Source organism: Chrysemys picta, unplaced genomic scaffold, assembly GCF_011386835.1.
Source record: "Chrysemys picta bellii isolate R12L10 unplaced genomic scaffold, ASM1138683v2 scaf1517, whole genome shotgun sequence".
Lineage (NCBI taxonomy): Eukaryota > Metazoa > Chordata > Testudines > Emydidae > Chrysemys > Chrysemys picta.
In genome coordinates this window covers 1352-14529 of record NW_027054223.1, presented here as the reverse complement: position 1 = coordinate 14529, position 13178 = coordinate 1352, and the positions used below count along the sequence as shown (strand labels likewise).

The window sequence follows — 13178 nt, the reverse complement described above, 5'->3', positions numbered from 1 at the left end:
CATCCCCATCCCTTTTATTTTTCCAGCACACAGCTAGAATTCTAGATGCCCTACATTTTAAAAAATACCAATCTCATAGACAGAATTTAAAATCAAACTCTCAGTATACTTAGCACTATATTAACTTACACAAACGCTTTAGAAAACCACAATTAAGTTGGTGATAAATTTATTTCCAGATGGTACCCTGATTCTTGACCAAAGAGTCACTGGAGCAATAGCTATATCTATGTGAAGGAGAGATGCTTTTTTTTTTTTTTTTTAATTCTGAAGTTGGTGGATATCTGCTCAAAAGAGAGGCAATGTCAGATTATGACATACTAAAACTTTCCTTACTCCAGTTGGTGTTCAGCTCCATAAATGAACAGAGTGTAAGCTAATTCTTGTTACTTTCACTTTGATGATCAAGTTGCTGAGGAGAGGGCTTCAAGGAAAAAAAGACGGTTACTCACCGTTGTAACTGTTGTTCTTCGAGATGTTTTGCTCATATCCATTCCATTAGGTGTGTGCGCGCCGCGTGCACGATCGTCGGAAGATTTTTACCCTAGCAACACCGGCGGGTCGGCTGTGGAGCCCCCTAGAGTGGCGCCTTCATGGCGCTGAATATATACCCCAGCCGACCCGGCGCCCCCTCAGTTCCTTCTTGCCGGCTACTCCGACAGTGGGGACGGAGGGCGGGTTTGGAATGGATATGAGCAACACATCTCGAAGAACAACAGTTACAACGGTGAGTAACCGTCTTTTCTTCTTCGAGTGCTTGCTCATATCCATTCCATTAGGTGACTCCCAAGCCCAACTTAGGTGGTGGGGTCGGAGTGAGACATTGCTGTGTGCAAAACCGCTGATCCAAAGGCAGCATCGTCCCTGGACTGCTGCACTAGTGCATAGTGTTCTGTAAACGTGTGGACTGACGACCAAACCGCAGCTCTACAAATGTCCTGGATCGGAACTTGCGCCAGGAAAGCCGCCGAGGAAGCTTGGGCCCTCGTGGAGTGAGCGGTGAGGTGGGGTGCTGAGACACCTGCCAGGTCGTAGCAAGTCCGGATGCAAGACGTAATCCAGGAGGATAGGCGTTGTGATGAGACCGGTGAGCCTTTCATTCGGTCGGCCACTGCAACGAAGAGTTGCGTCGTCTTTCTAAAGGGCCTTGTGCGGTCAATATAGAAGGCCAGGGCCCTGCGTACGTCCAGGGAATGCAAACGTTGATCCTGGCGAGAAGCATGTGGTTTAGGGTGAAAGACCGGGAGAAATATATCCTGGTTGATATGAAATGGAGAAACCACCTTAGGGAGAAAGGCAGGATGTGGGCGGAGCTGCACTTTATCCTTATGGAAAACTGTGTAAGGGGGCTCGGATGTAAGCGCCCTGAGTTCAGAAACGCGCCTTGCTGAGGTGATGGCTACGAGGAAGGCTGTCTTCCAGGATAGGTACAAAAGTGAACAGGTGGCCAGTGGCTCGAATGGAGGACCTGTGAGCTTGGAGAGAACCAGGTTGAGGTCCCACGTCGGAACGGGCTGACGTTGTTGTGGGTACATCCGGTCTAAGCCCTTGAGGAATCTAACGACCATCGGGTTAGAGAATACCGAGGACGCGAGTTCCCCTGGATGGAAGGCCGATATAGCGGCCAGGTGAACTCTAATTGAAGATATCGCCAACCCCTGCTGTTTTAGGGAGAGGAGATATTCCAAAATAAGAGGAATAGGTGCGTGCAAGGGGGACGTGGCTCGTTGTTCGCACCAACAGGAGAACCGCTTCCACTTGGCCAAGTATGTGGTCCGTGTTGAGGGCTTCCTACTGCTCAGCAGAATCTGTTGGACAGAGTGTGAACACTGTTGCTCTGCCTGGGTGAACCATGGAGCAGCCACGCCGTGAGGTGGAGTGATTGCAGGTCGGGGTGACGCAGCCGGCCGTGGTTCTGCGTGATGAGATCCGGATACAACGGAAGCGGGATCGGTGTCTGGACCGAGAGTTCCAACAGCGTGGTGTACCAATGTTGTCTCGGCCACGCTGGAGCGACCAGAATTACCTGTGCCTGGTCTCTGCGCAATTTGAGCAGTACCTTGTGGACCAGAGGAAACGGAGGGAAGGCATAAAACAGGTGGTCCTTCCAGGGAAGGAGAAACGCGTCCGAGAGGGAGCCCGGGGCTCGACCTTGCAGGGAGCAGAACACGTGGCACTTCCTGTTGTCTCGAGATGCAAACAGGTCTATCTGGGGAAACCCCCACTTCTGGAAGACGGAATGTATGATGTCCGGACGGATAGACCACTCGTGCGTTTGAAAGGACCTGCTGAGTCGGTCCGCTAAAGTGTTCTGGACTCCAGGGAGGAACGATGCCGTGAGATGGATTGAGTGGGCGATGCAGAAGTCCCACAGGCGAATGGCCTCTTGGCATAGAATTGACGAACGTGCTCCTCCTTGCTTGTTGATGTAAAACATGGCCGTGGTGTTGTCGGTGAGAACTAACACACAGCGGCCCCGTAGGAGATTGAGAAATGCCTGGCACGCCAGGCGCACCGCCATCAGTTCCCGAACATTGATGTGTAGGGCTAGCTGAGGTGCAGTCCACAGGCCCTGGGTATGGTGCTCGTTGAGATGGGCGCCCCAACCCAGAGATGAAGCGTCTGTGACCAGGTGCAGAGAGGGTTGTGGGGCGTGAAACGGCATCCCCTCGCAAACTACACTGTGATCTAGCCACCATGTGAGGGAGGTCAGGACCGAGTTCGGGATTGTGACCACCATATTCAGGCTGTCCCGATGTGGGCGGTATATTGATGAAACCCAGGTCTGGAGTGGGCGAAGCCGAAGTCTGGCATGCCTGGTTACGTACGTGCAGGAAGCCATGTGACCCAGGAGGGTAAGGCACGACCTCACCGTGGTAGTTGGGAAGGCCTTGAGTCCTTGGATGAGGCTCGTGATGGTGCAAAAGCGATTGTCTGGCAGGATGGCTTGTGCGCGTCTGGAGTCTAGAACCGCACCGATGAATTCTATTCTCTGGGTAGGTTCTAGAGTGGATTTGTCCTTGTTGAGTAGGATACCCAACTTGTTGAATGTGCGCACTATTATGTGGACGTGATCGCGAACTTGTTCCTTGGTGCGACCGCGTACCAGCCAGTCGTCTAGGTACGGGAACACCTGTATCCCTTGCCGACGAAGGTACGCTGCCACGACAGCCATACATTTCGTGAACACCCGTGGGGCCGAGGATAGGCCGAAGGGAAGGACTGCAAATTGGTAGTGCACCCTGTTTACCACGAATCGGAGGAAGCGTCTGTGAGGCGGGTAAATAGCAATGTGAAAGTATGCGTCTTTCATGTCGAGGGCGGCAAACCAGTCTCCAGGATCGAGGGAAGGGATAATGGCCCCCAGAGAGACCATGCGGAACTTCAACTTTACTACGAATTTGTTGAGTCCGCGCAAGTCCAAGATGGGTCGCAGACCTCCTTTGGACTTGGGGATGAGGAAGTAACGGGAATAGAATCCCCTGCCCCTTAAATCCACCGGAACCTCCTCTATGGCCCCCATGGCGAGGAGCGTAGAGACTTCCTGTATAAGAAGTTGCTCGTGAGAAGGGTCCCTGAAGAGGGACGGGGAAGGGGGGGAGGAGGGGGGAAATGAAGAAAACTGGATAGCGTATCCCCTCTCCACCGTGCGGAGGACCCAACGGTCCGAAGTTATAAGGGACCAAGCACGGTGGAAGTGGGAGAGGCGATCCCGAAAGGAGGGGGCTGGATCCTGGGGGATGACTGGGGCGCCGTCCTCGACCGCACCTTCAAAAGTTCTGCCTGGGGCCTGAAGGTGGTCTAGGTGGCCCCTGGTTCTGGGTTGAGGGCCGGGTTGAGGGCCGGTCCACCTTCTTCTACCACCTCGCCCTCGCCTCCGGGCCGAGTCCTGTCTCTGACGAGGCGGGGGGGGGTAGAAGCGCTGAGGCTGCGGCCTAAATGGCCTGCGCTGGGGGCCCACAACATGCATCCCCAGGGAGCGCATGATTGTTCTCGAGTCCTTGAGGCTCTGCAGGCGAGAGTCCGTCTTATCTGAGAACAATCCATGACCCTCAAAAGGCAGATCTTGTAGGGTTTGCTGCAGCTCCGGAGGCAAACCCGAAACCTGAAGCCAGGAGATCCTGCGCATAGCGATACCCGAAGCCAGGGTCCTCGCCGCTGAGTCTGCAATGTCCAAGGAGGCCTGCAAGGAGGTCCGAGCCACCTTCTTGCCCTCCTCTACCATGGCTCCAAACTCTTCCCTGGACTCTTGGGGAATCAACTCCTTAAACTTCCCCATAGAGTTCCAGGAGTTGAAATTGTAGCGGCTCAGTAGCGCCTGTTGGTTCGCCGCTCTAAGTTGTAGCCCTCCGGCTGAGTAAACCTTACGGCCAAACAGATCGAGCCGCTTAGCCTCTTTTGATTTAGGCGCTGCAGCCTGCTGGCCGTGGCGCTCTCGTGCATTCACTGATTCCACCACCAGTGAACACGGTTGGGGGTGGGTATACAAGTACCCATAGTCCTTAGAGGGGACAAAGTATTTTCTTTCCACCCCTCTCGCTGTGGGTGGAATGGAGGCAGGAGTTTGCCATATCGTATCCGCATTCGATTGTATCGTGCGGATCAGAGGTAACGCCACCCTCGATGGGGCATCTGCTCCAAGGATGTTCACGATCGGGTCGTGCACCTCCACTATCTCCTCCGCCTGCAGGTCCATATTACGGGCCATCCTACGCAGGAGATCCTGGTGAGCCCGAAGATCTATCGGAGGGGGACCCGTACATGAAGTGCCCGCCACTGCCTCGTCCGGAGAGGAGGAAGAGGATGCCTCCGGTGGTACCGGATCCAAGGGGGGGTCCTGATCCCCTTGCTCTTGGGCCGGGGCATCACCTGCACTAGGGTCCCTGGTGTCGGGTGGCGTGGACACCGAAGCCTCCATGCCTCCTGGCGGAGGCCGAGAGATGGTGGATTCTGGGGCCCTTCTGACCGAGTGACCCGAGCGAGAGGTCGATGGTATTGGAGCCCCTTGCTCTTGGTGGTACGCCCACGGGGTCCAAAACGACCAGTGAGATGGTCCATGAGAGTGGTCCTCTGCCATCTCTTGCCAGTGGCCGAAATTTTGTTCCTCGGCGTGCCCTTGAGGGGGGTATGCCGATCTCGACAGGTCCTCCGAGGAACGAGACACCGATCTTGACGGCCATGGCGGTGCCGAGAGAGATGAAACCATCCCGGTGGGCTGCGGTGCCGCACGGTGCCGGTCCGGAGATGATCTATCTCTGCGCGGTGCCGGCGATCGGTGCCGGGACCGCGACCGGTGCCGATGACCTCGTCGGTGCCGGGAGTCGGATCTGGACCTCGACGAGGACCTGGAGTATGCCCGGTGCCGGGAGCGACCCCTCGACGTCGAGCGTCGACCGTAGCGGTGCCGAGAGCTACGTCTCGACGTTGATCGGTGCCGACGATCATATCGGTGCCGAGACGAAGAGCGGTGCCGCGAAGAAGATCTTGGCCGCGAGTACGACCGGTGCCGAGACGGTATTCGGTGCCGGGACTGCGAGCGGCGTGGGGACCTGCTTCGGGACCTGGATCGGTGCCGAGGTTCCAGCCCTTGTGATGGCGGGCGCATCAAGGCAGGTTTCCCCCTCGACTGGACCGTGCGAGTCAACGGTGCAGTCGGTGCCGGTGGTTGAGGCGGTGCCGGCTCCGTGAGAGCTATTAAGTCTCTCGCCGCCGCGAAGGTCTCTGGAGTCGACGGGAGGCACTGTATCACCGCCGGCCTGGGGGGAGACGCTATTTGCACCGGACTCAACGGCCTCGGCGCCGGAGTCGACGGTGCCGGAGGCACCTGTTTTCGTTGCTCCACTGGCGGACGCGGCTCTACCCCCGGCACTGGGGGAGCTGGCGTCTTCGGCACGGATGTCCCCGTCTTATGGGCTTTTTTATGCCCTGGGGATAAGGACCGGCGCCGAGGCACTTGCTGTGTCTGCGGTGCCGACGAGGTCCGGTGCCGGGGAGGCTTGTCTGACGCCACTCGCGTGGTCGTCGCAGCCGGTGCCGCCGGGGCACTGCGCACCGAGGTGCTAGGTGCCGGGGCCTTGCTCGTGGAAGGAGTGTCCGGGCTAAGAGCCGCCTCCATCAGAAGTTGCCTGAGCCGAAAGTCCCGCTCCTTCTTGGTCCTCGGACGTAAGGCCTTACAGATTTTACACTTGTCTGTCTGGTGTGACTCTCCCAGGCACTTCAGACAGGAGTCGTGCGGGTCGCTCGTGGGCATAGGTTTAGCGCAGGAGGCGCACAGCTTGAAGCCGGGAGCGTTGGGCATGAGCCCGGCCCCGCGGCCGGGGGAGAAAGGGGGGAGACGACCCCCTTAATCCCCTGGACTACTTAGAACAACTTTAAAACTACTTAACTAATTTACAACAAACTCTAGGACTATAACTATAACTACAACTATGATACAACAAGATAAGCTAGGGAAAGTGGAGAACAGCTAAGCAGCGCTCCACAGTTCCAACGACCGTCAGGGGCGGTAAGAAGGAACTGAGGGGGCGCCGGGTCGGCTGGGGTATATATTCAGCGCCATGAAGGCGCCACTCTAGGGGGCTCCACAGCCGACCCGCCGGTGTTGCTAGGGTAAAAATCTTCCGACGATCGTGCACGCGGCGCGCACACACCTAATGGAATGGATATGAGCAAGCACTCGAAGAAGAACTGAATAATCCTAACCAGTTCCACTTTGCAGAAGACTATGTTGGCCATACGATGTTATTGATTTTTTAGGCAAAATCTCCATAACTCTAATGGAGTAAAAACTGTGGTGGTACTATATCGACAACATGACAAGTTAACAACTTCAGCCAATATCACCTCCTTCATATTAAAGTGAAGCACTTAGTATGAATGTTCTTCTCCCGGGCTGGCTCCATCCCCCCAACATTGTTGTTTCTCACAAGTGAAACCTGCAACAGGGTGTATCTGGGAGGAAATAGGACTGAGAGTCACTGAGAAGCTAAGGACGCAGATCCCCAGGAGCAGCAATAGACCCAAGGATCTTGGCCTACCAATACACTAACAGCTAGATTCACAAAGGGATTTAGGTGCTGAGCATCACAACACCTAACTTTTAAGCACTTAGAAAACAACAGGAACAAGTGTGATTCACAAAGCCTACATTAAGTGCCTAGATGCCTTATACAATAGGATTCACAAAAGCCAGCATACTAGGCAGCAAGTCACCTAAGGTATCCAATGGGAAATACTGACTAGAAGAGTGTGTTCTAAACCCCACCCCTCATGAAGATATGCACCTAAGTCCAGGCTGCAGAGAAGCGACTATCTCTACCAGCGAGTCACAACTGGGATCCCATATCCTGTGGTCAAGCAGCTTAGATGACTTAGGTGTTCCTTGTGAGAATGGCATAGGTAGGCACCTAACTTCATATAAAACTGGGGAAGGAGGAGTTGCCCACCTTATAGCTTTAGCCTAGTAGTCAAAGCACTGACTTGGGATGTGGGAGACACCTATTCCATTTCCCTCTCTCCCCTACCAAAGGAGGAGAATGATTTGAACAGGGGTCCTCCCACCTCTCAGGAAAGTGCTCTAACTACTTAGCTATGGGATATTCTGACATGGGGCTCCTTCAACCTCTCCTGCTGATGCTGTTCCACTTTGGACAAATAATTAAAAAAAATCATTGGAACAAGGCGGCTGGACCCTGGGTCTACCATATCCCAGGCTACAGAGTCTCTCTCTCTCCCTGGCCAAATCACTCTTTCATTACTTATTCACAATGGAATGGCTTCAACAGGAGAAACCAAGGGTGTGCGCTGCATCAGAATATCCCATAGCTCAGCAGTTAGAGCACTTTCCTGAGAGGTGGAAACCCTTGTCCAAATGCTCTTCCCCACCTCTGGGAGAGGAGAGGAAAACTGAACCCAGCCATCACACATTCCTGGTGAGTGCTCTAAGAACCAGGCTAAAAGCTATACAGTGGGCCTCACCACTACCTCCAACCAAATTGTGAATGGGACCCAATCCAGTAGGCAGTCTCTGAGCACGCCTACCAGATTGGGCCCCGCACATGACTTAGGTAGGCAAACACCTATCTTCTGTGGTTTGTGAACCACTGTGGGGCTTAAGTAGGAGACATGGAACAGGCTGCCTAGGGAGGATGTGGAAGCGCCTTCACTGAAGGTTTTCAAAAGGAAACTGCATAGCCATCTGTCTTGGATAGTTTAGACACAAAATTCTGCATCTTGGCAAGGAGTTCGACTAGATGACCCTCGAAGTCTCTTCTAACCCTATGATTTTGTGTGTCTGGACTCCTAGAGTTAGGCAGCAGTGCATGTGCCCAGAGGTAGAAAATAGATGCAGAGGGAAACTTGTACCCTGAAAATTTAGGCACTGAGTGAGTTTAGGAGGCTACAGAATTCAGTGGGAGTTGTGAATCACAGTAGAGCCTAAAACTGGCCAGACCTAGGCACTTAAGTATCTTTGTGAATCCCACCCTAAAGTCCTGACTTCACAATCTTGCCTCTCCATCAATACAAATAGCCCGGCGGAAACAGGTGTCATATTGACATTGGCTGCACAGAGTCTTCATTTGTAAAAGCCCACCACAGCAGGCAAAAGCAGCAAAGGGAGAATTGTTGCTCCTTGAGTAGAAATAATTTATCCTTCATTTTGCATTTTGACACTCTCATAGGATAATATGCCATGTAGATCAGCATAAGCGTTGACTCCTCCCCTCCCCACCTCAGGACTAATAATTCTGTATATTTATAACGTACTGATACTTATTAAATAGTAGGGGCACAAATTACACTGACCGTCATCTCCTCTTCCATTTAGAGATGGTAACTGTCCCATAGAATGTTGGACATGAAGATTTGAAACAATGTATTTAAACTGATAGTTTACTTGTTTTTTAGGGACAGGAGAGTTTACCAACAGGATGTAAAAAAAAAAAAGAATTACATAAAACAGTGTTTTATAGATTGTAAATTTATTTTTTGGAGGAAATAAGGAATCCAAATTAGGATATGCAACTCCCTGCCTGCCATACTTCACAGTAAGCTGTCATAGTAAATAAGGCCTGCAGGCCAAAATATCAGTGTCTCTGGCACCAAAGTACACCCTTTTATTCAAATCACAACAAAAACAAGAAGACTCAACCATTAGCAGCAGACGAGTGTACTAAAGTGCTGCCTAAAATCAGCATACTATATAAAACTCCACATTAAGAAAAATACCCACCATTTAATATTAGAGCACATTCTAGAAGAGCTTTGTAGTTTATATTTTCATCTACTACAGGTATCGAAGCAGTAACTACAGTTGTCACCCCTTGGATCACAGCTATCATTTGTTTCTGAAAGTTAAAAAACAATTCATCTTAAGTAAACTGAAAAATAGTTTTCTTTATAACAACTCAAGAGGCTTCAAAATAGGCTATAATTCTGAAAAAAAAAGCCTCGGAAAATAAGCATTAGCTACAGAAAATGAGTCTGCATGGCTCAAATTTAATGTTCTGGACACACATCCACTTGCTTAGTTTCCATTTAACATTGAACAATCAAGTCAATTGTGGCACAACATTCATATCTGCAAAAAAACAAAGTTTGTACAAAATTTAAATTCAAAGAAAAGGCTTTGGATTTTTATTATTTAATTCCTAATTATTAATTTAATTACTATTACAGAAATTTTGTTTATATTTAAACCACGAGCCTGGTTTGCAATCCAAACTTTGCAGCATATCCCCATTTGAGAGATAAGAAATTGTATCTCTTTAGCAGGGTTGTTTTGTGAATTAATGCACTTATAAATTGTTTTAAATCCTCAGATGCAATGTGCTATATAAGGTAAAGCATTATTGTGTTAGTGCAGCGGTTCTCCAACTTTTATAATTTGTGGACCACTACACATCACAGCCTTGCTCCCACCAACGTAAGTGTTCTAATACACCGACATAACTCCACCTCCACAAGAGGCGTAAGGCTTATGTAAGTGTAGTTAGGGTGATGCAGTGTCAGTGTAGACACGGAGTTATTTACATTGGCTGTTGGTTGTCATTCTTGTCAATTTCTCAGCTCCGGCTGGTAAGCTTTCTGCTGTGAACACTGAATTTGTAAAAGACTGAACTTGTAATAACATTTGATCAATTAATATAAGTATACCCCAGAAACGGTCAATACGCTGGACTATAAAGAGAGAAAGAAAAGATTAAAGAGCTTTAACTCTGAAAAACCCCAAGTTGTTTTTTGGAATTTGTACAAACCAATTCTGTGCAATCTCTAAGTGGATACATCTGCTGGTAGAAGATCTTAATTCAAAGTACTCAGCATCTTGAATAGCATATTGGAAGATTTTGTATTTTTATTTTACCATTTTTGGACTTTCCTCTATTTCCATATCATCATCACTTTCATCTTCAATCCTCTGCCATCCTTCCACTGGGTTCTTTACCAAAATGTGTGTTAATAGATGCGTCAGCCTCTCCCATAATGCTTCCTTCTGTTTTCTTGGTAATTCCTGAAGCAATTCATTCAGATCAAATGGATCAAATGGATCCTTCTGTAAAGTGATCAGAAAACAAATTTATTCTGTGCAAGTATAGTGGTTTACATTGATACAGTCATAGTGCAATAAAATAAATGCTTATTTTAAACAAAGTTCCTTTTCCCAAACACTCAGTTATAACTTCTGTGAACCTTTCATATTATACCTAGTAATAAAGGGGAAATTACTTGCTTGAAATTCTACTTATTTGATTACATCAACTTGAAGGATTCCTGCTTCTAAGTCTTAACTCCTTATCAAAAAACAAATAGAACTTCCTTAACTCAAAGTCTTTGAGGGCAATAGTAAGTGGGATCAATCTTAAACAAGTATTTTTAGTAAAAGTCATGGACCGGTCATGGGAAATAAAAATTCACAGTAGCCTTTCACTAAAAATATCCCTGACAAAAGGGATAGGTGAGTTCAGCACCCACTGCTGCTGGGCCACCCACCGCGGCTGGGCAGCTGCGGGGTCGCTCCACCAGACTGGGGGCTAGGAGCTCCAAGGGCGGGGCTGGCTGGGAGCTCCAGCCCCAGGGCAGAAAATGTCAGGGAGGTCAATGGATTCAGTGACTTCCATGACATAATCGTAGCCTTAATCATGAACCAGGTTCCCCACTGATCACCACACTATCACCTGCGGAGTATAAATGCTCCAAATGTTCCTATCACGTTCTTATTGACTTACAACTAAAGGGAATTTCACCATTCTCGTATTACAAAATTAGAACCCAGAAGCAAGAATCCCGCACTGATGGTATTTTTAGATAAAGGTTTGTGATAGCATTCAAAAGAAGTAATCAGTGCAGTCTAATGGAAGAAATTCCAAGATAAACGGAAAAGATGAAAATAAAAGTGTGAAAGTCTAAGGAATAGGCGCTCCCATTCCTGAAGAACTTAGCTGGAGACAGGAGTTCTGAAGGACAGAAACAATGTCCTGTGGTACACTGCACTGCTTCTAAGTCTTGCTACCCAAACTCCACCAGCTCCCGAACACCTTGAGAAATCCTACCCATACTCATTTCCTAAGCTCTGTAGAATGGGACACTAAATGCTAAGGACCTTGAGAGGTCTGCAGGATCAAAGCTCCCCTCCATAGAAGAGTTGATTCAAACTGCAGTTAGCAGTGGACTCAGCGGCCACCTGGCCAAGTACAGTATTCCTTCTCTTCCTGTGTACCTCATAAGGGCTCCCCTCTTGTGAAGCTGCTAGGCTTTATAGAACCAAGATTCCCCTCCAATAGGTTTAAGAATGTTTAGAAAAATAAAGAGACAAGGTAGATATTAGATCAATTTCTGTTGGTGAGAAACAAGATAGTACATCACCCACCTTGTCTCTCTCTAATATCCTGGGACTGACATGGCTACAACAACACTGCATAGAAAAATAAAGAAATTCCTAGCAAAGCTTTTGTCTAAAGCAAAAGGTGAAAAAGTATATGAATTGTGTGTGTAACTTAAGGGTAAATTCCTTTCTTGAATGCTGGAAATATATAAAAAGCAAGTATTAATAAATAGCACAATTCAGAGTGGAGGTTAAATTTTAAAAGAACCAACACATTTGAAATCTGTATCAATGTTAGAGGACAGCATCTCATTGTGATGCCCTAACAAAGTATCAACTGAGCAGTCTGTTGACAAAATTCCTTTCCTCCTCACAGCCCTCAACCCTAACAGGATTTGTTAGCTTCTAAATGCAGGCTAACCAAAATTACCCTGGCATAAGGTGTATATCCCAGCTTCAAAATAATAAAAAAATATTTTAAAAAGGGCAAATAATGGTCAAACACCTAACTTTCACACACGCGTACAGGCATCATAAAGTCCTCAGATGACCCTCAGTAACAGTCATCCATGTGGGAACTGAATTCACCCAGAACAATTAGTTTAACACTGAGCCAGCGAGGGTTAAGCAACCAGCAGGCTTTAACAACCCTTACGGACATATTAGAAGAGTACTGAAATGGTAAAACAGAGCCATTCCTTGTAGATAGTTAGCAAAGTCATGTTAAATAGATTAAAGTGTTTGGCATGTAGGCCTGTATTGTTAAAAGATCAAAAGTAGATAATAATTGTATTTGTCTGTGTTTACCTAGATCTTGTTAGAAGTTTAACAATGTGATATAATTAGTTTTTAGATGCTAAGCTTCTGTTTCTATGTTTCATTACTGTATTCTATTGATTCAGAGATCAAAAGGGGATATTAACATTTAGATGGAATTTGTGGTGTAATAATATTGTCTTCATTTCTCTTTGAAATTTGTAGTAAACTACCTGTGATTGGTTTGATGGTTAATTGTTTTATGCTAATGAAAGCAACTAAATTACCAGTGTATGTCTAGGAAACAGATTAGCTTCAATGCAACAATATACATTCCTATTCTTCAGCCAAGGAAGCCCTGCTGTAACCACAACTTGCTTCAGCTATAAAGGTCCTGATCCTGTTTTATCTCAGATCTGCTTAAATTTTTGTCAGGGAAAGTCTAAATCACAAGATTAAAGTGTCCAGGTCTACTCTTGATTATCCCTGCAATTTGTCATGGAAGAATTTGACAAATCTCTGCACATGGACTGTCTATTGGACTATACCTTTTAAACTGATTTCAGAAGGATTTTTACAAATCAGTAACCTCACCATCTCT

The 13178-nt window shown here is 48.2% G+C and overlaps 1 protein-coding gene across 1 annotated transcript; it reads right to left on the bottom strand.

Annotated features, from left to right (window-relative positions):
• Positions 1-722: 722 nt before the first annotated feature.
• LOC135979981 (uncharacterized) lies at positions 723-10571 on the bottom strand. Its single transcript, XM_065580077.1, has 2 exons — positions 10364-10571; positions 723-9347 (listed from the first exon to the last, which is right to left on the bottom strand). The coding sequence occupies exon 2, from the start codon at positions 6296-6298 to the stop codon at positions 1799-1801; it is 4500 nt and encodes a 1499-aa protein (XP_065436149.1). The 5' UTR covers positions 6299-9347; positions 10364-10571; the 3' UTR covers positions 723-1798.
• Between the last annotated feature and the right edge of the window lie 2607 nt (positions 10572-13178).